This window comes from Castor canadensis, chromosome 14, assembly GCF_047511655.1.
Source record: "Castor canadensis chromosome 14, mCasCan1.hap1v2, whole genome shotgun sequence".
In the NCBI taxonomy this organism is placed as follows: domain Eukaryota; kingdom Metazoa; phylum Chordata; class Mammalia; order Rodentia; family Castoridae; genus Castor; species Castor canadensis.
This window is the reverse complement of record NC_133399.1, coordinates 79,343,754-79,357,740: the sequence shown is the minus strand read 5'-3', so window position 1 is coordinate 79,357,740 and position 13,987 is coordinate 79,343,754. Positions and strand designations below refer to the sequence as shown.

At 37.6% G+C, this 13,987-nt stretch overlaps 1 protein-coding gene and 1 pseudogene across 2 annotated transcripts in view; both read left to right on the top strand.

The window, feature by feature from the left end:
* Positions 1–10,543, top strand: part of Trappc11 (trafficking protein particle complex subunit 11) — a 38,434-nt gene extending 27,891 nt beyond the window's left edge. For both annotated transcript variants that reach the window (XM_020169097.2, XM_074054889.1), the window contains 5 exons: positions 342–453; positions 3,742–3,833; positions 5,419–5,552; positions 7,055–7,222; positions 9,583–10,543. In XM_020169097.2, the coding sequence (XP_020024686.1) occupies positions 342–453; positions 3,742–3,833; positions 5,419–5,552; positions 7,055–7,222; positions 9,583–9,627 (551 nt within the window). In that variant the 3' untranslated portion in view covers positions 9,628–10,543. The remainder of the gene's footprint in view (positions 1–341; positions 454–3,741; positions 3,834–5,418; positions 5,553–7,054; positions 7,223–9,582) is intronic.
* Positions 4,894–4,994, top strand: LOC141417030 (U6 spliceosomal RNA; annotated as a pseudogene).
* Positions 10,544–13,987: the final 3,444 nt, after the last annotated feature.

Genomic DNA, 13,987 nt, shown 5'->3' with positions numbered 1-13,987 from the left:
GGAGACATGAAATCATTTGTAGAAGAAAAATAATCGTGTAGAGTGTCGCTATCTCCCAGCTCTGCTCACTCACTAGCGTTAGTAGGACTTTATTGCAGGCGACAGGTGAACAAATGCCACAGATGCTGCACTGGCTTCTGTTACAATACAGCTTTGATAAATTAGCACAAACACTGGACTTTGTGACTTTGAAAGTCATTTAACATCGCCAAACCTTAGTTTCTCAGTCCCATACTATAAATATTGATTAAGTAATAAGGTATTTCTTTGTTATGTTACTTGGATATGAGACTCTCATAGATACAGTCATTGCATAAGATTATAGGGATTCTTTCTTGTAGTTGTCTTACAGACTGGAGAGAGTGCTAGTGAATGCTTTTGCCTTCGATGCCCATCTGTTGGAAGTGGTGAAGGTGGAGTAGCAACTGGACATTATATTATTTCCTGGAAGCGGTAAAGATTGTTTCAGCCCTATCTCTTCCTGTCTTTTTATCCTAATACTTCGATTATTTGTTATTTTCATTTAGCATTCTGACGAGTAGAGTAGAAGTCACATGAATATGGGTAAGCATGTGTTGAAAATACAAAGACTAAAAAGAAAAATTAAACTTTGTGTTTGTCACAATTTGTGACTTATATGCTAAGTGAAATGTTAGCCAAACTAAATCTGAAGATAGGACTATTGAAAAGCATCAGATGAAACTGTCCTCATATGTAGTCAATGGGATTATCTACATAAAACGCTCAAAGAACTGTGAGTTTCAGCAAGGTTCCTGGATATAACGTCAGTGTACAAAACTCAGTTTCATTTCCACAAATCAGAAAGTCTCTAGGCAATGTACTTTAAATAAAGTTGTTATTGACTTAGCCCAGGCTATCTGGGAATGTGCATAATAGAAGATTTTAATTACTTTTATGGAGAAAACTACAAAACATTAGAGCATTAAAAGAAGATCTAGATAAATGGGAAAGGTACACAATGGTCATGCTAAGAATTATTCTTTTAATTTTTTCTGCAGATCCAGAGTAGTTCCTTTATTATTTCAGTAGATTGTTTTGTTTTTGTGTAACTTGACACTCAGTTTTAAAATTTATATGGAAAGGCAAAAAGTTAGAAATAGTCAAGATAGTTTAGAAAAAGACCAGACAGTAGTACTTACCATTCTAGATTTTAAGATTTGCTGTGAAGCTATAATAGTCAACACTGTAGTATTGGCTCAGGAGTATGTAAATAAACCAGTGGTACAGAAAAGTCTAGAAATAGTTCTGTAGATTCACACATATATGGAAATGGTGTTTCACTGAGATAGCATTGCAAGTCAGTGGGAAATGCTGAACTGTTTTATCATTGGTAAATAATTGGCTGTGCATTCAGGAAAAAATTAGATCTCTACTGTAGACTAGATATAAAAAATTCTTTCCAGGTGCATTAAAGATCTAATTGTCAAAAGCAAAACGTTATGACTTTTAGTAGAAAATATAAGAGAATTGCTTTATGACCTTAGGGTCTAAAAGAACTTCTTTGAGTAAGGCACGAAATGTTCTAGTTTCTAAAACTGATTTATTAAAATTAAGTTTTTGGCTCACTAAAAAATATCATAAAGAAAAATCAAAAAGTAAAATACAAACTGGGAAATGACAGTACAAACTGGGATAAGATATTAAAATTATTTCCAACATGTATAAGTGACCAGGACTAGTATTCATATTAAGATCTTCTATAAATCATAAGAAAGACAAGTCTCCTATCAGAAAATGGAGCAAAATATTTGAGGACACAGTTTAAATTAAGCTGAGGGAACCAGTTGATCAATAAATGTATGCAGAGAGGCTCAATCTTAATAGTACTTGGGGAATGACAAATTAAAACCACATTTGAGATTCAAATTCCACTAGTTTGGAAAAAATAAAGGTTTAACAATAATATGTTAAAGATGTTAAGTATGAATTACAGAAATTGATTTAGAAATCTGTCAGGCAGTGCTTGATAAGGTGGAAGATGACTGTAACCTGCAGACCTAGACAGAGTCTCAGACTTGGACACAAAGGAGTATGTCTAGGAATGTTCACAGTAGTTCTGATTATTGTAGTAAAAACAAAGCTGGGCCAAGCCTAACTTCCCATCAGCAGGAAAGTGAACCAACAATGGTGCTTTCAAGCTATAAGTGGGCTTAGTTACTGTGTGTCATTGTGACCAAAGCACCTGAGTGAACAGCTTACAGGAGGGAAGATTTATTTTGGCTCACTGTCCATGGTCTCCTAGCCCCATGTGCTTGGGGAAACCATGGCAGCAGGTACTTCTTCACCTCATGGCAGACAGGAGGCAGAGAGGTGGAGAGGGCTGGGGAAGATGGGCAGTGATGACCTACTTCCTCCAGTAGGCCCCTCCTCGTAACGACTCCAGAAACCTCCCATAATATTTGTGCACCAACTGGGGACCAGGCAGTCAACTCATGAGTCTCTGGGGACATTTCATATTCAAACCATAAAAAGAATACTGTTTATCAGTGAACTACATGTAAAATTTGGAATTGTGTAAAGAAATACATGGGAATGATAGATAACCAAATTCGACATAGACATGTTGCTAGGTATGGTAGTACATGTCTGTAATCCCAGCACTCACAAGGTTGAGATAAGAGGCTAACCAGAGCTACATAGTGAGACACTGTCTCCACAAAACCCCACAGCAACAATGAAAATGTTTAGTAGATGTAATTCCATGACATCATTATTCTTCTTATAAATTGAATGCAAAGCATAGAGAAGAAAGTTCTTCAAAGAGGTCTGATATCAAATTCCACAAAGATAGAGGACAATAAGAAGCTATGGATGGCAGTTCTCAAACTTTGTGGCCTCAGAAAACCTTTTCACTTTGAGAAATTACTGAGAACCCTAAAGAGCTTTCATGTATGTGAGTTACATGTGTATTTACCATGTTAGCATTTAAAGTTGAAATTTAAAAAATGAGAATAGAGAAATAAGTAATTTTCTTTAAAAACAAATCTGCCTTATCTTTTCTTCCCCTACTTGTGAGTTTATCCTGTAATGTTTAGTTTAACTTGTGTGTGGATAGTGTTGAAATGGCTCTTGAGAGGCATGCTTAGTGCTCCAGCATGCTGCTGCAGTATTCCAAAGCTAGTTGGTTTACTGTTCAGGGGGCTTAGCTGCTTTGCCTCTTGCTGTTGCTCTGAGAAGTGAGCACATGATGTCAGCTGTTCCCCTCTTCATTCAGACCTTTCATAAGGGATTCCCTAGCAGTCAGACAGCAACAGTGACAGAGGGAAACTAATGTTGCTTTAGCTCAGCAAGTGTTAGAACACCACTCTGCCTCCTGATAGTAAAATAGCTTTTAATTCTTCAGTTTCTGCTCTGTACCTGTGCCTATTGAAGTAGTCTGGGGCCCATTTGTGATCCCTTCTCATGAGATAAGGAGTTGTGCCATGATGCAGATCACTGCACTGCTTTGGCATTGAGAATGTTCTGCTACCAAGACACCGAGTGAAATGGTGTGCTTCATGATTAACAGTCGGACACAACTCCTGACTTATCCCCCGGCTGGAACAGATAGTAGCTCTGGGTTATAACATTTCTACAGAACTACTTCTAGACATAAAGTTTTAGGAAATGGATAATTTAGATTTTCTTTGAAAATAACGTGTGAATACACATGTTTCTGTGTTTGATTTGCTAGCTTTTTACATAAAGTGTGAGTTTAAAATATAACCTTCTCTGCCATAGGACTTCAGCAATGGAAAACACACCTGTCATCAGCACTGTCATCACGCTGCCACATGTGATTGTAGAGAATCTCCCTCTCCATGTGAATGCAGGTAGCAAGAGTTCATGTACTACTACTTAATAATAAGTATTCAGTAATATTTCTTTCAGCTTCTGAGACTTTAGTTTTTTAGCTTTATAGTATGAAAAATGTCTAACATTTCTAGAACTTATATTTGCTTCTCTCATCCAGATTATTTTAAAACAAATCCCAGAGTCATTTCATCTGTAAATATTTCAATTTGCCTCTTTAGAGTGGCTCCTTTTCTAAACATAATCATACCAGTATTACGACTTTTTAAATTAACAATAAATTCTTTTTTTTTTTTAATTTAGGTTTGTTTTATTTAAGCTTAATGTTAATTCCATGCTGTGTTTGGTAAGAACGATACAGATTTTGTATCTGTAGCTCCAGTCAGATATCCAGTAGTACAAATTAGCTTCAAGTTACACATACTGAACAAAAGAGGTTGAACGAGTGAAAGAGAAGGAAGGAGAGGTCGGGGGAGAGGGAAAGAGAAGAAACAAAGAATTGAATATGCATACAGGCAAATTAGCAATAAATTCTTAATATCATCGAATTTTCCTAGTTGACCCTGAATGTTTTTCAGTTTGTTGTAAGGTCTATACACTGCAGTTTATGCATGTCTCATTCTGTCCATCTAAATCTATATGTAGGCTGGCTTCCTGTCCCCTATATCCTCTCTTCCTTTTCCCATTTGACCCTCTTCCACCTCTGTTCCAGTACTTCTTTCTCCCATCACTCTCCCCTTCCCCACCACCACTTCCACCTTTACCTCCTCCTTTTTCTCTTCCTCTTGCTGGTTTTTTTGAAGAAACCAGGCATTTGTCCGGTAGGGCTTCCCACAGCCTGGATTTTGCTGATTATATGTGTCATTTTTAAATGTTTCTCAATCCCTATAAATTGGCAGTCTGTAAGCTTGATCAGATTCAGGTTCAAGTTTTGGGCACTAATACTTCAGAGCTAATTAGGGATGTTCTCCATAGGTGGCACATAATACCTGTCCTTTCTTCTTTACTGGAATGCTTTTCTCAAGAGAAGCTTCCCTTTATCAACTGTTACTGCAGTGTCTATAATAATTTTGAAAAAGCTTGCTTCAGCAGCACAAAAACTAAAATTGGAATGACACAGAAAATTAGCATGGCCCCTGTGCAAGCATAACACACAAATTCACGAAGCATTCCATATTTTGTGTTCCAGGAAAAACAAAACAACTGAATTCCAGAAAAAGATGTAAACAAAGTGTATATCTAAATGAATGAATAAATGAAAGTTTTACTTAGCATTTCACTAAAGCACAACTTTTGCTTATTCTAGAACTATGATGGTTACTTTGAGAAATTGTGGATTTTTTAAATTACTTGTGTAGTTTAGTTCTTGATAGCCAAACCTTTCTAAATTAGTCATTTTTAGGAGACATTTTCTTCTTGGTCTGTTTTATCATAGTCCTGTGGCTGTTGTTCACTCAAAGAAGTTTCTTACCTAGCAAAAATGCAGGGATAGTATGATTGAAATTATACCATGGATCAGTTGAATGAGATTCTTTCACAAAGACACCCCACAAATAATAAGCTGTATTTATTTGTAGCCAAGAGAAATGTGTCCTCTTTCTACAGATCTGCCATCATTTGGGCGTGTCAGAGAATCATTACCTGTCAAATATCACCTGCAGAATAAGACGAACTTAGTTCAGGATGTGGAGATTTCTGTGGAGCCCAGTGATGCCTTCATGTTCTCAGGTCTCAAACAGGTAAAGACCATCTTTCGTGATGTCGACAAGAAACCGAGAGCAGGAGTTTTTTATAATGACCATGATTTATATTGTTTCGATAATAGTGAATTTTTAAGCACTTCTGAGGATTGTGTACAACTTTCCACAAAGTTGGGTTTCCCTTTTCGTGTCACCAAGATCAGGTATATAGGTTCTTACTCCTTATAAAACTAAAGTTCATGAATCATTGGACTATACGATAATATGTTAGAATTCCCCAGAAGTTTAAATCTCACCTTTATTTACCAGTGCCTAGGGGAGGAGTGTGTGGGGAGCTATGGGGGGTGTGTGTCTTGATCTGAGGCTTGGATACATGACTATACCAATGTGAAAAGCCGTGTTTTCTTCTGAACTATCAGCAAAGTTTTGTAGAAATTATTTTGTATCTATATTTAAAAATACATTATCCAGGCTTTTTAATTTGATCAGTCAAGTCAAGTGGAAAGTTTGTCTATCAGGCAAAATCATACTTCAGTAAGAGTATCATCCTCTACTGTTAGAATGATAACAGACACCCCTCAATTGTTAACAAATACTTTTTAATTAATAATGGCCTAATCATAATTACAGGAATAAACATATACCTAGAAATACCTATCCTGACTAATTAGTCAGCTTTGCTCTGCAAAATACAGTTTTATATGAAATACACTATACATTCATGTACCATTTTAAATTTATGACATAAAATATTAAATATACAAGCTATAGTACATTGGTATTATACCTGTGTATTATCTCTTACACATCGTATACATATGAGTACACATTTCTTACTTTCAAATATATAAATTTCTCTTGAGTGTCCTGATCTTTCCAGGTATTTGCTTATAAATAGTTAGGAAATAAAACAATGCCAAATTGTGCAAGTTTTTATTCCTTTTAAAGTATTGTTAAAGATTTCTTCCTGGAAGTTGTTTACGTTAACACAGTGGCAAAGTCGCTATAAGAAAATAAGCAGAAACAACTAGTTTGGGTTATATTGACATATCTATAAGGAGACACAGTTTAACAGATTATCCTATAACATCTGGGAACATAAAATCCCTGGTCTGAGACACACAAAGCAGTAACCTGACTAGTATTCTTTTTCTTAACCAGGTACAAATTATTTTCAGATCTTGGTAGAAGCTGAGAGATTGTACATGCATCTTTTAATTTGTTTCCTGTCTGCCTCATTGGACTTCGTACTTACTTAGGTCTACATTTTAGAATGTGACTGAAAGATTTTTTTTTTTTTTGGTGGTACTGAAATTTGAACTCAGCCTTACACTTACTAGGCAGGTGCTCTACCACCTGAGCCACTCTACTAGCTAGGATTGGAAGATGGAATAAAAGAGTTAATATTTCATAAGAAGGATTTGGGTGTTCATCTTTTGTAAATAATTAAGGGTAATTAACCATATAAATGTATATATGTACATGTGTGTATGTATTATAAATACACGTTTGACTATTTTTTTCTAACTTTTTACAATTAGATTCGATTACGTATTCTACCTGGCACTGAACAGGAAATGTTATATAACTTCTATCCTCTCATGGCTGGGTACCAGCAACTGCCATCTCTCAATATCAGCTTGCTCAGACTTCCTAACTTCACAAATCAGCTGCTCAGGCGTTTTATACCTACCAGTATTTTTGTAAAGGTATGGCTTCGAAATTTTCTGGTTTTTAAACTCACCATCTTAAAAGCAAAGGCATTTTCTTTTGTAAACTTCATTAAGCAATATTTTGAGACTGACTAGCAGTGATGGGTTTGACTTTTATTATCTGAATTTTGTAATATTGCTATTCGTTTCTGTAGTCATACTATTTTATTGACTCTAATTTCAGAGACTTTTTATTCTCTTAAATATTTAGTGATTTATCCCTGAACATGCTTTCTCTGGCTTAGTCAAGTGTGTTTTCCTCTCTCTTTTTTTTTCTTTTGGTGGGTCTGGATTTGAATTTAGGGCTTCAAACTTGCAAAGTAGGTGCTTTGTCATTTGAGCCACACTTCCAATCCAATTTTTTGCTCTGGTTATTTTGGAAATAGAGTCTTGTGACCTATTTGCCTGGGCTGGCCCCAGGCCATAATCCTCCGATCTCAGCCTCCCAAGTAACTAGGATTACAGGCATGAGCCACAGGTGCCTGGTTAATTAGGTGTGTGTTTTAACATTGCAGTTTGTAACTACTTTTTTTTTTCTTTTTTGCAGTACTGGGGTTTGAACTCAGAGTCTCATGCTTGCAAGGCAGGCTCTCTACCACCTAGCCATTCCACCAGCCCTGTTTTGTATTGGGTTTTATTGAGATAGGGTCTCCCAAACTATTTGCCTCAGTCTGGCTTTGAACCATGATCCTCCTAATCTCTGCCTCCTGAGTAGCTAGGATTATAGATGTGAGCCACTGGCACCTGGTTGAAACTAGTTTTTATCAAATGGAACTGGCAGAGTGGCTCAAGCTGTGAGTGTCTGTATTACAAATGCGAAGCCCTGAATTCAAACCCCTTTGCCACCAAAAAGAAAAGAGTCAGATCAAATGGATTACTTTCTAAAGTTTTAAAGAATTATATAATTGCCAGGTTCCTGCAATAAAAGAATATGTATAATGATTGTGGTTAGCATGTAAGAGAGTGAGTTTGCCAGAACAAATGTTTAATTTAGCTCAGCAGACCACCTCTGATTTAGTCATTACTAGATGCTGAAATCAGGGCTATCCCTCAGATGGTTCTGGTTTTCTTCTGTAACTCCACTTATATAAGTGGATATGGATCTTGGGCCCCCTGTATGTTCACACCATAGCCTTTGAATTGATGGCTTAATTGCTCCCTACCTCCTTGTTTGTGTCTGTCTTATTCAAGTTTGGGGAAACTTTTCCTTGTAAGGATTTAGTGGATTATAAATTAGTCTGTATTAACATCCCCATACTCTTCCTTGCTTTTATCTTCTTAGACTGACCTTATGGAATAGTTTTGTTTCTAAAACTGAGTATCCTCCAGTAGGGACTAGGAACCTATTTCATGCATTCCATTCCCACGTTGAACATTAAAGACCTGTACTTACATGTGCATGTGTATGTGTACACACATACTTGTACACATGCATTCATAGATCTGTGTATATTTACTACCTTGGGGAATGATACCCTGGGGAATCATTCCACGTCAGGCATAGGAAATGACTTTTGATTGTGAATTTGTGACATTATTTTGTTTCATTCCTGATCACCATCTTGCATGCTTTCCCCAACAGAAGTATTTCGGTATATCTGTGTAATAAAATGACTTGCAAGGATTCTTTAAACTACTGCATAACTGGCTGGGATGTTGCTGAACTGTCAGAAATCTTACAGCTGAAAACAGTTATGTTTATTCCCAGTACCACTATACAGAAAAAACGTTATACTTGTATTAATTCTTAGCTTTGAGTTTTCTGTTGTGATGTTTCACATCTTGGTCAATCAGTATCCTTAGAAAAAGGAAAATGTTTGTTTTTATCTTCTCCTTCTATCCTTGTGCTGTATGTACTATTAGACACTCTAGTGTTTGTTGCAAATAACTTTTTTCTCAAACAAGAGCTCTTGAGTGCCCAAAAGGAACTTGTCTATCAGCTCAAATTTTTGGCCTACTTAACACTTGAGCCATAGGAGGGCCCTGAGCAGTAGAGAAAAAATAAAACTTACCAGTTAGGCAAGAATGGCAATTAGCTTCCATTTCATGGACCATGAGCAGTAGATCGCAGGGGCAGCTAGTGCACAAGGCTGAGAGAGAAGTACTGACTAAAGTGGATCCAGCAGGTGTAGTCCATGGTCAGCTAGAGATGTCAGCACTTGGTGCCAGGGGCAAGTGGGGTCCCAGCAGGCCATGCAGTTACCACCTAGGTTCAAGGGAAGAAAGAAAATGGAAAAAAAGGAGAAAAACTTCTGTACATTTAAACAGTTACAAGAATTTCAAAGTCCTTTCCACTACTGGTGCTTTTCTTAATCGTTACCACTTTGTAACTCCCTTTTGTTTTCCCCATTGTAAAGCCGCAGGGTCGCCTCATGGATGGCGTCTCTATTGCTGCTGCATGAAGTTCAAGACCAGCCCTTGCTGTTCTTACAGATGCTGCCAGAGCTGTGGGGTTCTGCTGTGATCTGTAGCTTTGATCATGGTAAAAAGTTAACCTTTTCTATTTTTTGATGGATGTCATACCAACTGTTCAGAGGAACTCATGCTTAAAATACTAAGAAAACCATCCTCTCTTATAGTTTCACTAATAAAAAAATGAAATCTGTCAGTGTGATGTGAAAGGATGCCAGGACCATTGTTACTGTGGAAAGTCAATGTATGAATAGTAAGTTCTTTCAAAAGTAAGCACTTTGCATATGGAGAAGTAAGCAGTATCAATGGAAAATTAGGCATCCCAAAATATGACTGGACAAAGAGAAAAGAATGTACCCAGTACCTATACGAGTAAAGTTCTGAATCCCTGGTGAGTCTCCTGTAGAGTTGGCCAAAGTGGAGAGAATCCATTCTAAATGCAGTGCGTGCTCAGAGAATACACACAACAAACAGCATATGCAGCTATACAGAAAATCTCTAGAAGGTCTTAATCAAAGCAGTGTAATTAAAAAGCATCAAAATATTGCTCACCATCAAAAAGTGTCAAAAGGTCTTCAGCCTGCAACCAAAGTGTGGCTCATTTATGAAGTAGGTTCATGTTCCTGAAGCAACAACCCAAACTGCAAAAATCTGATAATAAGCGTAATTCCTAAACTGAAATCTTTTGAGAATGATACAAGGTTTGATTAAGAGCTCTTCAGTTCTGTTTTGTAGTTTCAAAAGAACTATTTAGAACTCTTGAAAATTCATGTAAGTAAACAAAATATAGGGTAAAAGTTTTCTTTATTAAAATATCTCCCTGATTTTTTGGAAATTTTTACTATTTAAAAGTGGAAGTGTTGTAAAAAGGAAATAGTGATGTAAATAAATATGTTGTCTATCAAATATACTTGTATTATGTATCTTTTGTTTATTTTAAGCTTGTTTCATTTCAGCTTCCTGAAACACCTTTTCCTAAGAACATTGTTCATGAGGTGTAGTGGAGAGAAAGATTGGAAACTGGGTATCTGTTCTAGACCTGACTCTAGCAGCCTTATCTGAGACTTGAACACCGGGATAGGCTGTCTTGGGGGACATGAGTTCTGACCAAGCTTTTCAGGTAGAGGCCAGGGGAACATGAATGGAAGTCAACTCTCAAGGATCAAATCCCACCTCTGCTGCTTGATGGCTAGATGACTTGGTTACTCAGCTGAGCTCAGTGTATCTTGGTTTTCCCAAGGATAAGATATAGATGAGAATAAGACCTGTCATTATATCATTATGAGGATGATATAAATTAATACACAAGGAGAGCTTGTCATCTGTGTTATTACTTTTGATGGGAAGGCTGGAGAGGACCTTCATGCATCTCTTGGAGAAGCCTTGTTATCAGAATTTGTTACACATTGTTAATTAGTTGGTGCGTATGAGTATATAAAACCACAAGCACAAGTTTCATGATAATACTTCCACTCTGTGTCCTCTTTCTTCTTCTTTTTTTTTTTCTGTGCTAGGGTTTGAACTCAGCCTCATACTCGCTAGGCAGGTGCTTTACAACTTCAGTCACTCCACCAGCCTTCTGTGTCCTCTTACATTTTTTTATTCTACTGTGTTTTGTGTCACTCATTGTAATTGCCAAGTTGATTTCATGACCCACTAATGAGATGTAATGTGCTGTTTGAAAAATATGGGACAAAGACCTTTAAGGACTCTCTCTGAAGATAAGGGCAAAATAGTTTCTGCTGGGTATTGAGGGGGTGGGGGGAAGAGGAAGGGATGGAATGGGTGGTAAGGGAGGGGGTGGGGGCAGGAGGGAGAAATGACCCAAGCCTTGTATGCACATATGAATAATAAAACAATGATAATTAAAAAAAAAAGATGAAAGTTTAAAAAAAAAAAATTAAGGTCCCTTTGAATTCTTTGGTGGCTCGTTGCAGTGCATAGCATAGTAAAGGTATCGGCTCTGAACACTGCCAGATCAAACATGAAGTATGTGTACAAATGAGTCACTCATATGTACTTTATTTTATGTTAATTTTGGCTGCACTAGGGTTTGAACTCAAGGACCTTGTGCTTGCAAGGCAGTTACTCTACCACTTAAGCCACTCTATCAGCCCTTTTTGTGTTGGTTATTTTTTACATAGGGTCTCACTTTATGTCCAGGTCAGCTTGGACTACAATCCTCCTCTTTATGCTTCCCATCCTAGCTGGGATAACAGGCAAGTGCCACTGCACCCAGCTGTTGGTTGAGATGGGATCTCAAACTTTTTGCCTGGGCTGGCCACGAACTACAATCCTCCCTATCTCTACCTCCTAAGTTACTAAGATTACAGGTTTGAGCTACTGTGCCCAGCAATGTATACTTTAAATTTAACATTGATGCCAGTGCAGTCTGTGTAACTGTCTGTGCCAAATAAACCAGCCCATGTTTTTCTGAATCTTTCTTAGTCACAGAAGACTCTTTCCTAACCAGGAATTCTCCTAAATTATAAATTCTCCTGTGAATGTATTCTATTGACCTGTTTTAAAACTGAAATATTAAAAAAATACATAAATAATTATCTACTTTGGGCTCAAAACCAAAACTGTCCCAAGGGTACATGAGCTGTTGATTCATTAAGACTATAAGTGGCCAGAAGGCCCTCAGTCTTTCTCCCTCTGTCATATGTCCCTGGAAGCACATCTACCTGCTCTCTGCACCGTTAGCATTTGCTTCTCATTCTTGCTCCCTGCTGACCCACACACCATGCCTTTTTACATAAGGCATTATATTGGGTGAGGGTGTTGTGTAAAAGCTTGACTACCACACACACACGCAGTAAGCAGTGAACAATCCAAGTGTCACTAGCAGGAGGATGCGGATGTTAGTGTTTTGGGGAGGGGGAAAAAATCTCTAGTTTGCTTCATTTTATATTTCTGTGATCCTAAAAGATGAACTTGCAACTTTGATCCTCAACCCAGTTTTCTTAACAAGGCCTTAAATGCTCTATTCTTGAATTCTTAGGAGTCTTAGGAAGCATGACTATTACATCTAATTTTTAAAAAGTATCTTTCACATTATTGAAGGAAAGATTATTTTTGTTTTAATTCAGTCATTTCTTTGATGGCCTATGTTACCTAACCCAGAATATAAAGTCTTCCAGCTGATGCTCTCCAAAAAAAATAGTCATTAAGAATTCTGAGCTGTTAACCAGGTTCACACCTGTAATCCTAGCTACTCAGGAGGCAGAGATCAGGAGGATTGGTGTTCAAAGCCAGCTTGGGCAAAATAGTTTACAAGACCCCCATCTCCAAAAAAACCCATCCCAAAAAAGGGCTGGTAGAGTGGCTCAAGGTGTAGGCCCTGAGTTCAAGCCCCAGTACCACAAAACAAAAATAAAATTAAAACTAAAAATAATTTTGAGCTATAATTTCCATGACAACATTGCACTGGGGGAAGGAGTGCTTTTAAGACAAAAACATAACAAGTGGAAATGTCACTCTTGCCTTTTATTTTCTTTCTTTTTGAGTGTACTCAGGTTTGAACTCGGGCCCCCATGCTTGCTAGAGCACTCTACCACTTGAGCCATGCCTCAGCCCTTTTTGCTTTATATTTTTCAGGTAGGGTCTGGCATTTTTGTTTCTGGCTGGCCTCAAATCACAATCTTCCTATCTCCCTCTCTCGCATAGCTAGGATTATAAACACATACCACCATTAAGGACTTGTTTTAAGTCTGCCCTTTTAAAGGGGAGGGTCCATATGGTCCCAGCAACTACCTTTCTGACGCACCCCTGTTGACCTCACAACCCAGAAAAGGCACCCAGAGACCTTCACAATCACTTAGCGTTGTGTCATGTAATGGGAGAGTAAATAAATAGTACAGGCTAGTTTTCAAGAAAGTTATGTGTGCTGTTAGTGGCTAGAGGTTGTCGAGTGAATGATGCCAAATAAGAATGTACACTTTATCTTGTCTGCTTTGTTTTTTCATGCCATGTGGATTCAACCTGCAGGGCTAATTCCTCCAGCTGAACAATTATGAACAACTGCTAAGAAAAACTATTGACAGTGCAGACTCATACTGTATTTTATTGTCCCAATATGGTCAGATAGCTTTTACTTAAAAATAAACTCTTGGCCACATGTAGTGACTCACGTCTGTAATCCCAGCTAGTTGAGAGAGGAGAATTGGGTGGATTAAAGTTTGAGGCCATCCCAGGCTAAAAGAAAAAAAAAAGTTTGCCAGAACTCATCTTAATAAGCTGGGCGTGGTGGTGCACGTCTGTACCCCGGCTGTGCAGCTGTGCAGAATTGTGGTCTGAGGCCAGCCTGGGCGAGAGGATGGACTCTCCCTAAGAAATAATGTAAGCAAA